The 14,294-nt window shown below is 42.6% G+C and overlaps 1 protein-coding gene across 1 annotated transcript in view; it reads right to left on the bottom strand.

The window, feature by feature from the left end:
* Positions 1 to 14,294, bottom strand: part of TRABD2B (TraB domain containing 2B) — a 295,484-nt gene that overhangs the window by 20,615 nt on the left and 260,575 nt on the right. The window contains exon 6 of the mRNA XM_037404866.1: positions 4,061 to 4,330. Coding sequence (XP_037260763.1) covers positions 4,061 to 4,330 — 270 coding nt within the window. The remainder of the gene's footprint in view (positions 1 to 4,060; positions 4,331 to 14,294) is intronic.

Genomic DNA, 14,294 nt, shown 5'->3' with positions numbered 1-14,294 from the left:
ACATCTCTTCCTCGGCAGTGGGAACAAACCTTCGGATTTGCCCATTAGATCCTCTCTGAATCTTTCTTCCCACTACTGTATTTCTCTTCTTTCACATCCCCCAGCTGCCATCGCTCCTTCCAAAGCTCTCACCTCCTGGAACACCCTCCGAGTTACTGACTTCCCTGCCTTCTCCCAGGAGCTTTCCTCCCACCCTGCCTTAGGGCCCCAGGAGCTATAATGCTCCCTCTGCAGCTGGGAGAGGTTCTCTGTTCTCTTGGGCTCCTTTCATTTGTGGCCTTAAACCCTCTGCCTGCTCGAACAAAGGTACGGTCCTGATCCATCCTTCATTGACTACTCTGAACCGTCACAGACGTTTCTCTATTCTTTCCATTAACGGAGCAGCTCATCATTAAAAGCCAGTGAATGATTTGCAATTAATTTTTTATATTACAAGGAGAAGCTCAGCTAGCAGGAACAATAACATGCCCTGTATGCCAACCGCAGCCTTCCAGCTCAACGGTTTTGCCTTCCCTCCCTGCTGCCCCAGCTGGCTCTTGGCTGCAGGAGCTAGCTAGGGTTTAAGTTTCATCTAAGTTCAAATTCCTCCCCAAGACAGACTTCAGATCAGCGCATTTCTGCAAAACCAAGTAATTAAAGAAAAAATCCCGCTACTTGAAATGTCCATTTAATTTTGATTCTTGACAATTTCAAACACAAACTGCAGCCAGGCAGGACTTTCAAATTTTGTTTAGATTTTGGGGGAAGAGGGCAGAAGGGAGAGGAAACCACACATTTCATCAGCATTTTTTATTTTTTAATAGCCTTCAGTGCAGCCGATTACCCAGGAGATCAGCAAATCTTAGCTCTGTCAAAGACAGGGAGAAGAGAGAGGGGAGGCTTTCTCATCCTTCACAGCAGTACTAACCCTCCAACACACAAATCTAAACACTGTCCACTCAGGGGTGCCAACTCAAATGCCTCAGCTGTTAAGCCAGAACAAAAAGGAAAGGACAATCTCCAAGGTATAACTGAAAGTAAATACTAATAATGATGTGTGACATTAAATGATGACTCATTTTTCACGAGGCCGTTTCAGATTGTAGCTATAACCTCAGATTAGACCCGAACGACTGTGTGAGCTGAAGTCTTAGTGGAACCATTAATTATGGATTTCCTGGCTTTTATAGGTTGGAGTCAGACCTTTGATGTTCCTTTAAGATTGTTCTCCTGTGTTCATTTCCTTTGTTTCTGTGTTGGTAGCTTAAAAAAACACCCCAAGATTTCCATGGAAGTGTATGAGATAGCCTAGAAATGCATAGTCCATAAAAAGCCCTGCAATTCATGGCTCATAAAGTCCTTGAATCCACGGTCAATAAAGCTTTGGAAAAGAGCTGTATGAACCACAGTCATTTCACAGTTCAATGAGGCTCATACAAGAATCAATAATCTGGTTTAAATTCGCCTGGATTTGTCCCCCACCTGTATACTTCTCTTTGACTTTTCAGGTTGAAAGGCAGCTCAAACGGCTGAATTCGGGACACCTCGCACGGAACCGGTGAGGTTTATGCAGCTTTCATCCAAAAGCCGCAGCAATGACCTAAATCCCTCTGTCTCAAAGGTGAACAAGTCAAGTTTCAGGTGACAACATGTGAGTCAGGAAACTCAAACTGGAAGAAGAACCATTTGGCAGCATGGAGCCATAGCTCAAGGTAACACTATATGCAGAGACCTCAGCCTGTACAGAACACGATTTAAATATATGCAAATGCACAATGGATCTATGGGACAGGCCAGAGCACGAACTTCTAGTACACCGGTTATCCTCAAACCCAAGTGCTAACAGTCTTGCTGGTGAACATCACTAAGGCAACAAAATGTGAGGCCACGTGCTTCTCTCCCGCACAGGTCACACTGCACTGCCCACGTTATCAGCCATCCTGGTTGTTTCCTCCCCAGAACGATCACGCTACAGTCTGGTGATAGGCACACATTTCTGCTCTTTTCTTGCCAATCAGAAAGGAACCAGTTAGAGAAACCTCATTGTTTATTGCCTTGTGCAAGGTCCAGCTTGCAATTAATGCTGATGAAACCCAACTGCCAAAAGCACAATATGTAGCAGCTGGTTTATGAAAGTCGAGACCCCATCCAATTTATGGGGAAACCAGAGCTGGTTGTGACTCTCTGATTTAGCTGAACAGTTTGTATTTTTTGTTTTGTTTTGTTTCCAGGAAAACACCAGAAGTTACTCCAGAACTGCATAAGCACTAAAACCATCTGAAAGCCCTAAGGCAGACTTCCCTTCTTCCAGCCTTTCCTCATTTCTAGGGCTGTGATCTCCCACTAATATCTCCCTGGGATCTTTCAGCAAGGCAGGCGACATGCAGCGTCTGGTTCATCACCAGCGTGGTGGGAGCGGAAACTTACATTTCCTTATCCCAATCTCCATCCTTATGAAATGGAAGTAGAGGGAAAAAAGGTTTCGATTCAGATGAAATCTCACGGGAGCACAAACCAAACAATTTAACTCTAACCTGGGGAACTACCCTTTAAAATACTTTTCCTAGGAACATTTCTTATTGAAACAAAACCAGCAAAAGTCTGCCGAAGCTATGCAAGCACCACTGCTTCAAGCCCCCAGCTGCACATTTCCACAGCCCTATCAGGCCCAATATCCAATATCCTTTCTGGATAGATAGGATAAGGGCAGGAGGGTTGCGCCTAACTGCCAGGCTCCCACCACATCTCAGCACCTCAGCTGTATGACATGCATGGCGAGCTGAACCAGACATCCTTGTGAAATGCTGGGACGTCATGGGACACCACGATTCAGTGGCCCCCATGCAGAAGAAAGAAAAGTCCCTTGTCCTCAAGGCAATCAACTATTTTGAACCAAATGCCTCCTAGTTCATGCGGGCTGCATCCAACCCCCGAACGCGCTTTGAGAACAAAACACATGAATCCTTCTTACCAAGGATGGCATTAACCTCAGAAACAGCTTTACTACATTAAGATTAATATGCACCACCTTAATAAGAATCCTTGCATAATTCACCCTGAGAATACAATAAACTACGGGAAAAAAAAGAAAGAGGCAACTGCTACGTTAAAAAGAAAATAAAAATAATAAAAAAATAATCCCAAAACACAAATACATGGAGTTTTTTCCTTAGCAAATGGAGAAGCCTCTGAGAGACTGACTCATTTTACTAGCAGAGAATTTAGGTGCTATGAAAATGGGAATAAAAGTAACGATCAAACATAATCATCACATGTATAGGCGAGCAGCCAGTTCTCAACAGATTATTTCATTCCTTTTACTTGTTAGGAGATCTATAAACACTGTGGCTGTTTATCTGCCCATGACTTGGCCTGGATAAAGGCAGTAAGAGCCTTCTCAGTTTTAGAGGAGGGAGAATAAATTGCCCGGGAATCCTAAAAGCACACATCAAGAAGCCCTGGTCAAACATGAAGACCTTATTCAAACACTGTTTGGAAGTTTTTAACCTTGGACCAATATTGGCCACAGAAATGTGCCCACCTCTATTGTCTTCACATAGACGCCTTAGCCAAGTACTTCATTTTACCCGAGTTTGCTGTTTTCAGCACAGTCTGAGATGTTAAAACATTTCAGTCCCAGAACACAGTTAAGATTGAGTCAGGTTTGTCAGAATTCTAAAACCTCCCAGGAACAGTCTGCATGCTTGGAAAATGGGAGAGTCTTTGGGTGAAAACTGACAGTAAAGGTTGGAAAATAATTACTGGAAGAAAGTGGGTGAACGCAGAATACTTTCCATTGTTATTTTTTCCCTGGTTTTACTCTGACAAGTCTTTGTTTTTGTGTATTTAAAATCTTCTAAACATTGGTCTTTTTTCTCTTTACTTTTACATCAAACATGCCTATAAGCCTTCTTCCTAATTCTTCATTAAGCTCCAAAACCACCATTTCACTCCCTGTCTCTCCCATTTAGCCTTTTTCAAACCCTCTTTATTGTCTAATCAACACGGCCTGTGATCTGTAAAGAGCAACTAGTCAAGAGACAGTAGGAAAAGGACAGGGACTGTAAAAGTTATGACTCACCTGTCTTCTATCCGAACCCAGAGGTCATTGAACTGTCTCTGGCGATGGTGTTTATGCTGCTTCTTGTGCCATTTCTTCTGCCTGCCAAACTCTTCCAGCTGGCTGATGCTGTCTGGCAACAGGAGGTGAGGAGACAGGCTGTCATCTTCGTCCATCTGCAGGGGCTTCAGGGAAGGAGACGTCAGTGGGACCTGCTCAGAAAGCTGGACAGCGGGCAGGGCTGTTGCTGAGGACCCTTCCAAGGCTGGGCTTGTCTTTGTCATCCTTGAGCTGAAAAACACAACATTTAAACATTTGATGAATAAGCAAGGGCTCGTGCTAAGACAAAGTGAAAGCAGGGGGCTACACGACTTGTTGGGTGCTCCTAACAGCCAAGGTGTATGAGAAGAAAGGCTTTTGCTCTGGGGCAGCAACTAAAGACAGCAGCGGCATTTCCTAGCAAGCTCTGAAACAAACACTGAACCGGGAATCAGGCAAAAGGCAGTTGATCTGCTCTTGCTGTTTCCTGGCATTTTAATTACTTCTTACAGGCTTTAGAGCCTGTGGTAGGGGTCGGCGTCACCTCCCCCCCAGGCTGAAGGTTAAACAGCAAAACTGTGACTTTCTCCGAGGAAAGCAGATACCTTAACAGCAGCCGATCTTAAATTAGCAAGATAACACTCACTCCCTTCTTTTTTTTCTTTTTTTTTTCTTTTTTTTTTTTTCTTTTTCAGCTTTAGATATCATCTGTGGAAACAAGTAACTGTTTTGACTGCAACAATAATTACGCTCGTTTATCTGAGTTAGGATTGGTGACAGGGAAGCCCAGACTGATGACAGACGCACAGTCTAATAGCTGGGCTGCTGGGGTGGGACGTGCGAGTTGGACCTCAAAAAGCAGGTTTTGTATAATGGAAAAATGAAGCAAAAGGGGGGGTAAAAGGCCTGTCCAAAGCCACCTTGAAACAACACTGCCACAGCTCTTTGCTCCTGTTTGAAACACTACCACCTCTTGCATCTGACTGGAACTACACAGAAAAATGCCTTTTATTGTTTTAATCTTCTGGAGTTTCACTAATTTAGAAAAAAGTCAGTACAAACTCTCTCCTTCAATACGCAGCCACGTGAACTTACATTTGTGAGCTAAGATAGCCGAAACAAAAATCTAATAAACCAGTACTGACACAAAGTGATTTCCCACCCCACCCCCCTCAACTTCAGTAGAAGTTCCTGGTTGGTCTTAATTGCAAGAGAGGAACTTTTTCTGTCTTTGGGATGGCCCAATGAGTTGTAGGTACAGAAAATGGAAGAGGATTAATAGGCAATATGAAGCTGTGGTCTGCAAAACTATTTCTATTACATGGATGCTATGACTTTTATGACAGAAACAATTAAAGCCACATGAAAAGTTTTGCCTCCTGAGTGAAACCAGTAAGACATTTTAATGAAAAAGTAATAAAAAATCCTAAACTTCATTGGTGACAACGTACAAAATGTGCTGCAAGTGAAACCACATGTTTCATTTATGGAACATTTTGTTCTCTTCCAAAAAAGTCACATCTACTACTAATGGCAGTTTTTTTTCTTTTTGATTTTTTTTTGAAGTCCATTACAATAGCAGTCAAGATGGTCATCTCTATTTCCACTGCATCATGTTTCACCCAATGTCCTTCCAAGAGCTTCTGATAATTAATCGTTGCTACTATAAGACTCACTGGCAAAAACGACAGTAACTTTGTCACTCTCAGCCAACATTAATGAAGTTCTTCAGAGATCGTATGACAGATACAGAAAAGAAAGACACTTGTCTAAACTAATACGAAATTTTTCCAAGGTTGCTTTCGTTAATAAAAGACACAAGAAAATCCCCTATTTTTCCTCTTTTTCCAAGCATTCAGACTCTCAGTGAGTCCTTCTCAAACTCACTCCATGCTCTGTTGCACGTCACAGAGAGATCTGCTGGTTCTGGCTTTTTTTCCCCGTTAAGACTTTCTTCCATGATTCATGCTGAGGATGAATTTTCATCAGTGCAGCAACTTTCTTTGCAAGATCTTGGTGCTCTCCAAAGCTTTCAAGACTTCTTTGGTTGTGACATAGCTGAAGGAAAGCCATCTCCAGACTCATGTAAAAGGAAAGGCTCTCCTAGGTTTGCAGCAGGCGTGACCCTCAGGGCACAGCAGACATTTCTTAATTTTTATCCAGCCGTGATAATGGATCAGGGAATTCTCAACATGCAAATGCAGCCATTTAGCAGCTTGCAAGGTCACACAGTGTGAACTTGGATAGCATGGGTTAGGCAGGTGAGAAGGACCTGGACCAAGTGCCTACGAACACCCTGTGGGTAACTGCAACAGCGGCAGGTGGCAATGGGTGGCAAGAACCCCCTGGACTCACTGCCTGCTGCACTTAGGCAAAGCAACAGGAATACAAGCTGGTTGATTCTGCCCCGAACCAGCTTGTTCTGATGCTACTCTGGATACCTCTGCTCCTCACTGTGGTGTGAATTCACTCAGGTCTTTGTGCAACCCAGCCACCCGTTTTCACACTGGGGAGAAGAGCGCTACCCTGGCCACAAGGCTGTGGTGGGCAGAAACGTTAAGGCGGCAAGAGCATGGAGCAGACATGAGAACCCAAAATAGACAATGTGATCATCACAGCTGGAACCGAGCTGTTGCTAAGATTTCTGTTTCCCTTGACATTCTTCTTCTTGCCGCTGAAACTGTGCCTCCTGTTCACTGATCAGACAGTCATTCCCCGAGATGCTGAAGGTGGGAGCAGTCCTCGCGCCAGACCACATCTGCCAGCTCAAGGCTGGGGCTGCCACTGGGCTCCTTGAATGGTCTTAGAGACATCTGAACACATACTTTCCACCTTTTAGCACCTACTATTCCGTTACATGTGTTTACCTTGCTCTGAGCTCCTAGTAAACTGGAACCAGTGGAGAGGTGTTTTTACGGGTTGAGATTTTAAAAACCACTTAAGACGACTGGCAGCTCACTTCTTATTAAAATTAATGAGTTTGGGCATCAAAATCCCAGTGGTGGCTTTGAAAGCTTCTAGCTTAATTGTTTCCACTACCATCACATGAGCCACAGGTTGTAAACTCGGTATTTCAGAACATTCTTTGGGAAGAGAATAAATAAACACTGAAGAAACGTTAAAATGTTGTAACCTAAAGAGGGTTATAAACTAACCACTGGTACTTTAGAGTTGACGCAGGGGGAATAGCTCCACTGTGGCAACTGTATATTACATTTGGTTGATACTTGTTCCATTATTCCTGTACTAGCAATAATTACCCCAAGACCTAGGGAGGGACTGTTGAAGGCTGTATGTTGATGTACACTTGCTTCTTTCAAAAAAATGAAGATTTTTTAAAACTGATTTAATAGATCTAGAGACCTGGTTGTTTTCAAATCTGTTCATCAACCTACAGGCATTCAACCATAAGTAAACCCAAAACTTTGAATCCCACAGAATACGGGTATTTAATCCAAACACATTGAAAGAATATTTAACAATCTGAATTCAAAGTAAGGTAGACTTCCTATCAGTAAATAACTTCCCCACTGATTTACATCACAATTTTATTAACACAAAGATCTTGACTACTATTAATAATATTCAGGATTTTTTTCCACCTAAAAGCAAAAAGACAAACCCCTCCCATCTGCAATACTGTCCATCCTATGGACAACAGATCTCCCCATTGCGTGAAGCTTTACTGTTAGATTCAGCTGATCACTTCATGGACTATTTCATGCCTTTCCTTTGGTCTCAGCCTCATGTGCTCTGTTAGCACAGCTGCAGTGTATGAAACCGTGGGGACGTAATACACTTTTTTTTTTTCTACTCCACTACTGCTGAGGCAGCTTTTCAAGATACATAGCTATTTTTAAAGCCAGAGAAAAAGCAGGGCCAGTTTTCAGTCTGTGAGGCCACAGTGCCTTTTCTGAAGAAAGAGTGAGAAAGTACCACCCAAACATCTTGGTCCACACAAAGATCTCAGAGAATTTTCATGAATAACTTGATACAGCTCCAGGCTTAGAGGTTCCACCCATTTCTAAATCAATCATTCCCACACAGGGTGGTCTTTGAGAAACTGCAAGTATTTCAGGCCCTTAGGTGGGTTTTTCTCATCTCTGACCTTAATTTCCTTCCCTGGGATGCACAGTTCTGCAAAACAAGTTCTCTAAAGTAACAGAGTCTGAATAAGAAAACTTGGGAATCTCAGCAAACACCCTGCGTGGCTTGGTCCTAAGGTACCGAAAACAGAGTGAAAGCAGGAAAACATTTATTCTTGCAATTTCTTGAAAGCGCTTAATCCCCAAAAAGCCCTGTGGTTTTGTTTCACTTCTGGTGAAATTTGCCATCCTTTTGTAATTCTTTTCAAGAATTAAAAGAACAAAACGAAACATGCCAGTAGTTCAGGCTGAGCTGTATGCTCTGTTAGGCTGTCTCAGCATTTCTTTGCCTTGTGGTCTCTAGTGTCGCTCTGCGCTGGCACTGACAATAGAAAATAGACTCATCACTGGGATTTGCTATGGGTATTGAGTGCATCTGGTCAGAAAAATGACATTAACATCATGAAGTCCTGCAATAACATCTTTTCATAATACCCAGGCTTAAAATCACCCAGGTCCTGCTTTCATTTAGCCCCAAGCTACCTGGCAGCCTAGCCATGTTTTCCTCCCTGGCCAGGCAAGCACCTTCCCACCCCTCACATCACGTATCCACTTTCTGCAGCTCGGAGGTCCGTGACCATCCATGGGCTTGAAAACCTCCTCTGTAGGGTGAATCAGAGCATCCACATTCCGTTCCTGCTCTGAACGGCCCTTGTGAATAGCCCACCTTCCCCCATCAGTGGAGGCTGCGTGGTGTCAACACGACAGCTTGTGCTGCACCTTGCCCCCACCAACAGGGACTTTCACAACCACCGACTCAAGGACAACTGTCTGAGGGGTGATGAACAATCAGGCAGGGCAGACGCCGCTAATGTCCCCGCCCCTGCCCGAGTAATGCTAATAACGTTTGGGGTGAGCCCCATCAAGCCTCCCCTGGGCATCAGCAGGGCCAGGAATTTGCCCTTGCTTTAGATCACGAGAGAGGACATGCCTTTGCTGACCATACATATCTTCCACGTGAATAAATCATCATTCTATTTTTTTCAGCAATCTTGCGGTAACATTTCTGTTCCCTCAGATATGTGCAGAATCTTCTAAAATGCAAGTTTGCCAATTTGTTATTTGCATCTTGTCTTTGTAGCGCAAGCGATGGAAAAGTTTTGCTCAGAAGACTGCCATGCTTTGCACGTGCTTCCAAGTACAGCAGCATCACTGAGGTTTCCTTGCTTCAATTTTCAGAGCTGTCAGACAAGGCAAGATTTTGTTTCATCAAGAGAGAAGCTGTGGTGATAGCAAAGAATGTGCGATGTGGCAGCTTTATCCTTATGCCACCGTTCTTGGGATGCACCCGGATGACAGCCAGACACCACGTTAAGAGAATTTTATTATAGACTGATTCTCATAAATTCCAGTTTGGGAGTCTCTGTCTAGGCAGGAATTCGTCAGTCCCTTGCACGCATCCTTGCTCCCCTTGCCACAGGCCACAGAAACATCTGCTTCTTGCTTTTTTTCCCTTATGCATCTCTTGGAGAGAGCAGTCATGCACACCCACAAGATGGGCACCAGAATGTCCTGTCCCACAAAAAAAAATTTGCTTTTTTTTTTTTTTTTCTCTTCCATGCTAGGATGAAACTTGGATTTTCAAAGCTCCTGGGAGAGCAGCAAACAAAAGGAGAACAGAAACCCAGGCATAAATCCTAACCCACACCAGCACAGCTTATAGGGCCTCTTACTAGTGCTATGGAGTATGGATTTAGACCATGGTCTCTCACATAACGAGGTGACACCAGTGCATGCCACCATGGAGTTCATCTCCTTCAAGATGAAAGCATATATATATATACACACACACATATATATATATAAAAAGATTTATTTTTTTTTACTGCAAAAGAGAGTAACTCCAAAGAAAAGACTAGAGAATCAGATTCTCCCCATACCTAACTTACCTGAGCTGCTTCAGGTAACTGCTGTAAATTAGTGAGATGAATTTGGGCTCAAGAGACAGCAAAAGACAACGCCTGTGAAATCCCTGATTATTCACTCATCCGATCGGCTTCATTATAACAAGATATTTTATTTAGGATGCAGTTGCCTTAGGCCTGAACACTAACGTTAAAGCATTTCCATTTCTTAAGAAAATTTGGAAACGAAGTTGTTTTTTCATTTTTGCACCAGAGTAAACTACATCTCACAAGCAGTTAAATTAGGTTAAGTAGTTTAAATTAGATTACAGTCCACTCCAAACTTGGATGGTATCTCTGGACTCGGAATCCATGTCAGGCTATTTCTCTGGGCAGAATCACTGTTGTTCAAGAACTGTGGCCTCATTTTTAAGGGAATTTAGTCCTCGGTATACATGTGTATATATATATATATATGCAAACCCCCAACTCTGTGCATAAATGAAGTTAAAAGCTTGTGAGGTCAAGATGTTCCCATAGATGGTGATATTTTCCTTCCCAGCTTGAGAAACTATAAAATAAAGAGACGTGAGTAAAACTTTTGTTATCTATTCCACCGCATTAAAAGTGAAGCTGATTGAGGGCATACAAGAAATGCAAGCTTTCTGCAACTTGAGTGGTTGAATTTGCTGGAAAAAAGAAAGGACAGCTGAAACATTTGTTACGTGCCATTTTCCACATTTTCATATGAATTCTTTTATTTCATAAAACTCAAACTGGTTCGTTTCAGCACTTTCTGAACAAAGCTTTAAATTATTTTTTTCAGTCTTTTGTTTTCAAAGACTTAAATGTTACAAAGTGGCCTTTTTTGTTCAAGAATTGATCTTAATTAGAAAGGAAAACCCAACTAATAAATAAAAAATGACAAAAAACCAACAAAACCTGACCCCTGCCTTGAAAATTGTCCTCAAAATGTTCCACTTCAAATTAGTCTGAACTTATTTCCCCTTCTCAACTTTTTGGTTCAGTTCTTGAACTGAATAATCCTTTGTTCATGCATCTTCAGTGTAAACTGTAAGCTGCATGCTCCAGCCTCAGAAGATGGGCTGTGCCCAGAGGAAGGACGGGTTCACCCTCCAGTCTTGCTTCCATCGCCCACGTTAGTAGCAAGTAAGAACCTTCTTCGCTGGTGGCACACAAAACCTCACCTCAGACTCTATTCCCTAAATCTTCACTGTCTTGCTATGACCATACCCATTTAGTGCTAAGCTATTTCTGCCTGGGTAGTTTGATTTAAGCAAGATATTCATAACACAGCTGCCTTTGGTGCCTCACTGTCTTATGGAAGTTGCACTTAAAGCTCCTTGGATTGAATAACTATCCCATAGATCGAGATGGGCTCTTTTCTGCTCAAGCATGCTGGTTCAGCATGGGAGTAGCTATACAGCTGTACTGGGACATCTGGTTTGTTCTGAAAGTCTTCACAGAGGAGAGAAAAGGCTTCACATTCAAATTACAACTCCTATAAGCACATGTACCACCGAAAGACTTGACACATAACCTTAACTGAAAATTTTAAATGTCTTCTAATAAATTGTTGAGTGCTGACTTTGCACTGAATTTTCAGTATTTCTGCTTTTTCTCCCTGTTTTTGGACAGAAACAGGTGTTGGAGTATCAGTGTTACCTCTGGATTGAAAATCCTGACTTCTGTCCAAATTTGCCAAGAATACACAGGCTTTCCGATGAATCTAAAGTGATGGTATTACACCACAAAAGAAGATTTTAGGGTTGCATTTTTATTGAACTGGAGTACTTTCAAGCTTTATTCCTCATATTTTTTTCTGTTATTGCTTGAAAACCATTTAGTAACAAGAGTAAATACGTTGCTCTTTCCTTTTAATAACTTCTTAATAAACACATATACTGCTTTAATAAAAAACAATGGCGGACTTAATACTGGGCAATGTAATCTCTCTTTATAAACTCTCTGGTCCTTCTGTGTTTCTTTGCATGATATCACAATAATTATACACAGATTTTTCCGGTGCTGGGAATTAACTTCCATCATTCAACAGGTTCTGCAAAGCATAAAATTCTTACCCAGTTCATCCCAACCTGCAATAGCAAGTTTCTTCAGGTCTAACTGTGACACAACGTTTTGCTTTGGGCTTATTGGTTTGGTTTGGGGCCAGTTCTGACTCCACACATATTTATGGCGGTTTGGGCATTGTCTGAGAAACTGGACAACGGTGACCAAATGCCACCATCTCATGTCAGCACTTATGATCTCAGTGACTGGAAAACAAGCCAAGGGCTGAATAAATCCTTCCTTCTCCAGCTGCCATAATTAAACTAGAAAAACTCATCCAGACTTGTGTCTCTCCTAATTCCGTTTGAAGTCTGTGGAGCTCCTGATGCCTGTGGCTGTCTGCTCCTCTCTAGTCATTGCTGACTTTTGGGACACCAAGCTGTGCAGCCATGCATAAGACAGGTTTGCTAACTCAGTCGCAAAACTATTCTCATCTCATGTGCTGTTTATTCCCAAACCATTCCTGACCTCAGTTTAAGCACAGAAAAGAAGAAAGAGGATGCATTTGTTCTATCCCAGTAGTTGTCATCCAGACAGGCATCAAGATTAAAAACCTGACTGACAAAAAACAAACAAACAAACAAACAAAACCCCACCAAACCGGCTGCTTCGTTTTGATTCCTCAGCAGAATTACAGCTAATACACAACTGTTGTCTGCGTGTTCCTTGCCTGCAATCCAGACTGAATTCTGCTCCTAGATTGTCTCATTTGGGAATTGGTTTCTCCTCTCTGCTTGGTCCTCTGGAGGGAAGAAATATCTGCAGAAGTCCATATTTCCCATCACATCTTAAAAATAAACTCTCTACAGAGACATCAACTGAGCAAGATACCAAGTGCCTAGCTTGAGGGATTTAAACATTTTTACTGACTTCAGACTTAAACCAAGGGCAGATTATTCAGCGTACGCCTGGCACTGCTCCCTGCACCTCCTTCTGATGCTCTTGAAGCTGGGCCCTGGCAGAGATGAGATACTGGGTGGATCACACATCTGTACAAGCACGGCAACTTGTCTTCCTTAAGTACCCTGTCCAGTCCAGGCTCTTGCAATCGCAAGACGACAGATAACGTAGGCACATAAGTAGCTGCTATCACTAGAAGAGAGACACGGACCACTTAAACCGAGCAGCAGGCAGAAGTGTGGAACCCAAGAGCCATAAGACCGTGCCTGCAAGAGATCCCACAGCTCTGTTACACTGAATCCACTTTCCCTCTCTGTAGCTGACACTGTAAAACATCTGACCTGCTTAGCCATTGAAGGGCTGCTGAGCTAAAAAAAGGAGCAAAGAGCCAGTCTGCCTTCTCCAAAATACTGTTACAGCCCATCAGCGTTGCTTTTATCACAGGGCCTGATAGCTTCCAAGAAAAGAACAAAACATTTGTCAGAAACCCTGTTCAGCCAACAAACTCTTCAGCCTGTCTGTGGGCATTTTTACGGTGTGGTAACGGACACAGCCCTTGAACCATAATGAAGGCAGGAAAGTTCTTCCTCCAAACACCACTTGCTTTAATGCCTCATGCTGTTCTACCAACTCTAATGTTAATGGACTTTACATAAGGTCTCTCTACATATTAACCTGGTTTCACCTGGGCTCCCTCTCTGTAGTAACTCATGATGATGAAACTGCTTGTATCAAATACTTATTTCTGTTTGAGAAATCCATCTTTCATTAAAAAGCTTCATTAATGAAGCATGTACATTGCTACCGAAACCTTAAGAAAGAAAATGAGGGTTTATGTTCTCTTTTTCAATTGTTAATTGAAACCTAGGAGATTTGACCTTGAACTACAGCTTGAATATCTAGGTGGCATTTCAAGAAAGATTGATTTGTTAATGAATTCAGGCAAATCTCACTGACTAGTTACAAACAACAGGGCCCAGGTCTTCTCCCCTTAAAACAGGAGAACTTCCACTGACCCCAGAAAGTATCTCTGCCTCATTGCAATGTCTGTTATTATTACTTTTATTGATACATTTAGGAATCCCAGAAATAAGCTACGTACATGTTAAAGAGTCCCATCTCAGCAAGCTGACAAGTAAAGGATATGAGACTACGACAGATAGATGCAGCCAGAGCATCATGACGATACAACCACACAGAACTGAACCGTACAAAAGCGAGAGCCTTTGCAGCTTG

The sequence above is a fragment of the Falco rusticolus genome, chromosome 11, assembly GCF_015220075.1.
Source record: "Falco rusticolus isolate bFalRus1 chromosome 11, bFalRus1.pri, whole genome shotgun sequence".
Classification (NCBI taxonomy): domain Eukaryota; kingdom Metazoa; phylum Chordata; class Aves; order Falconiformes; family Falconidae; genus Falco; species Falco rusticolus.
Note: the sequence above shows the minus strand (reverse complement) of the source record. Positions and strands in the feature narration are given on the sequence as shown.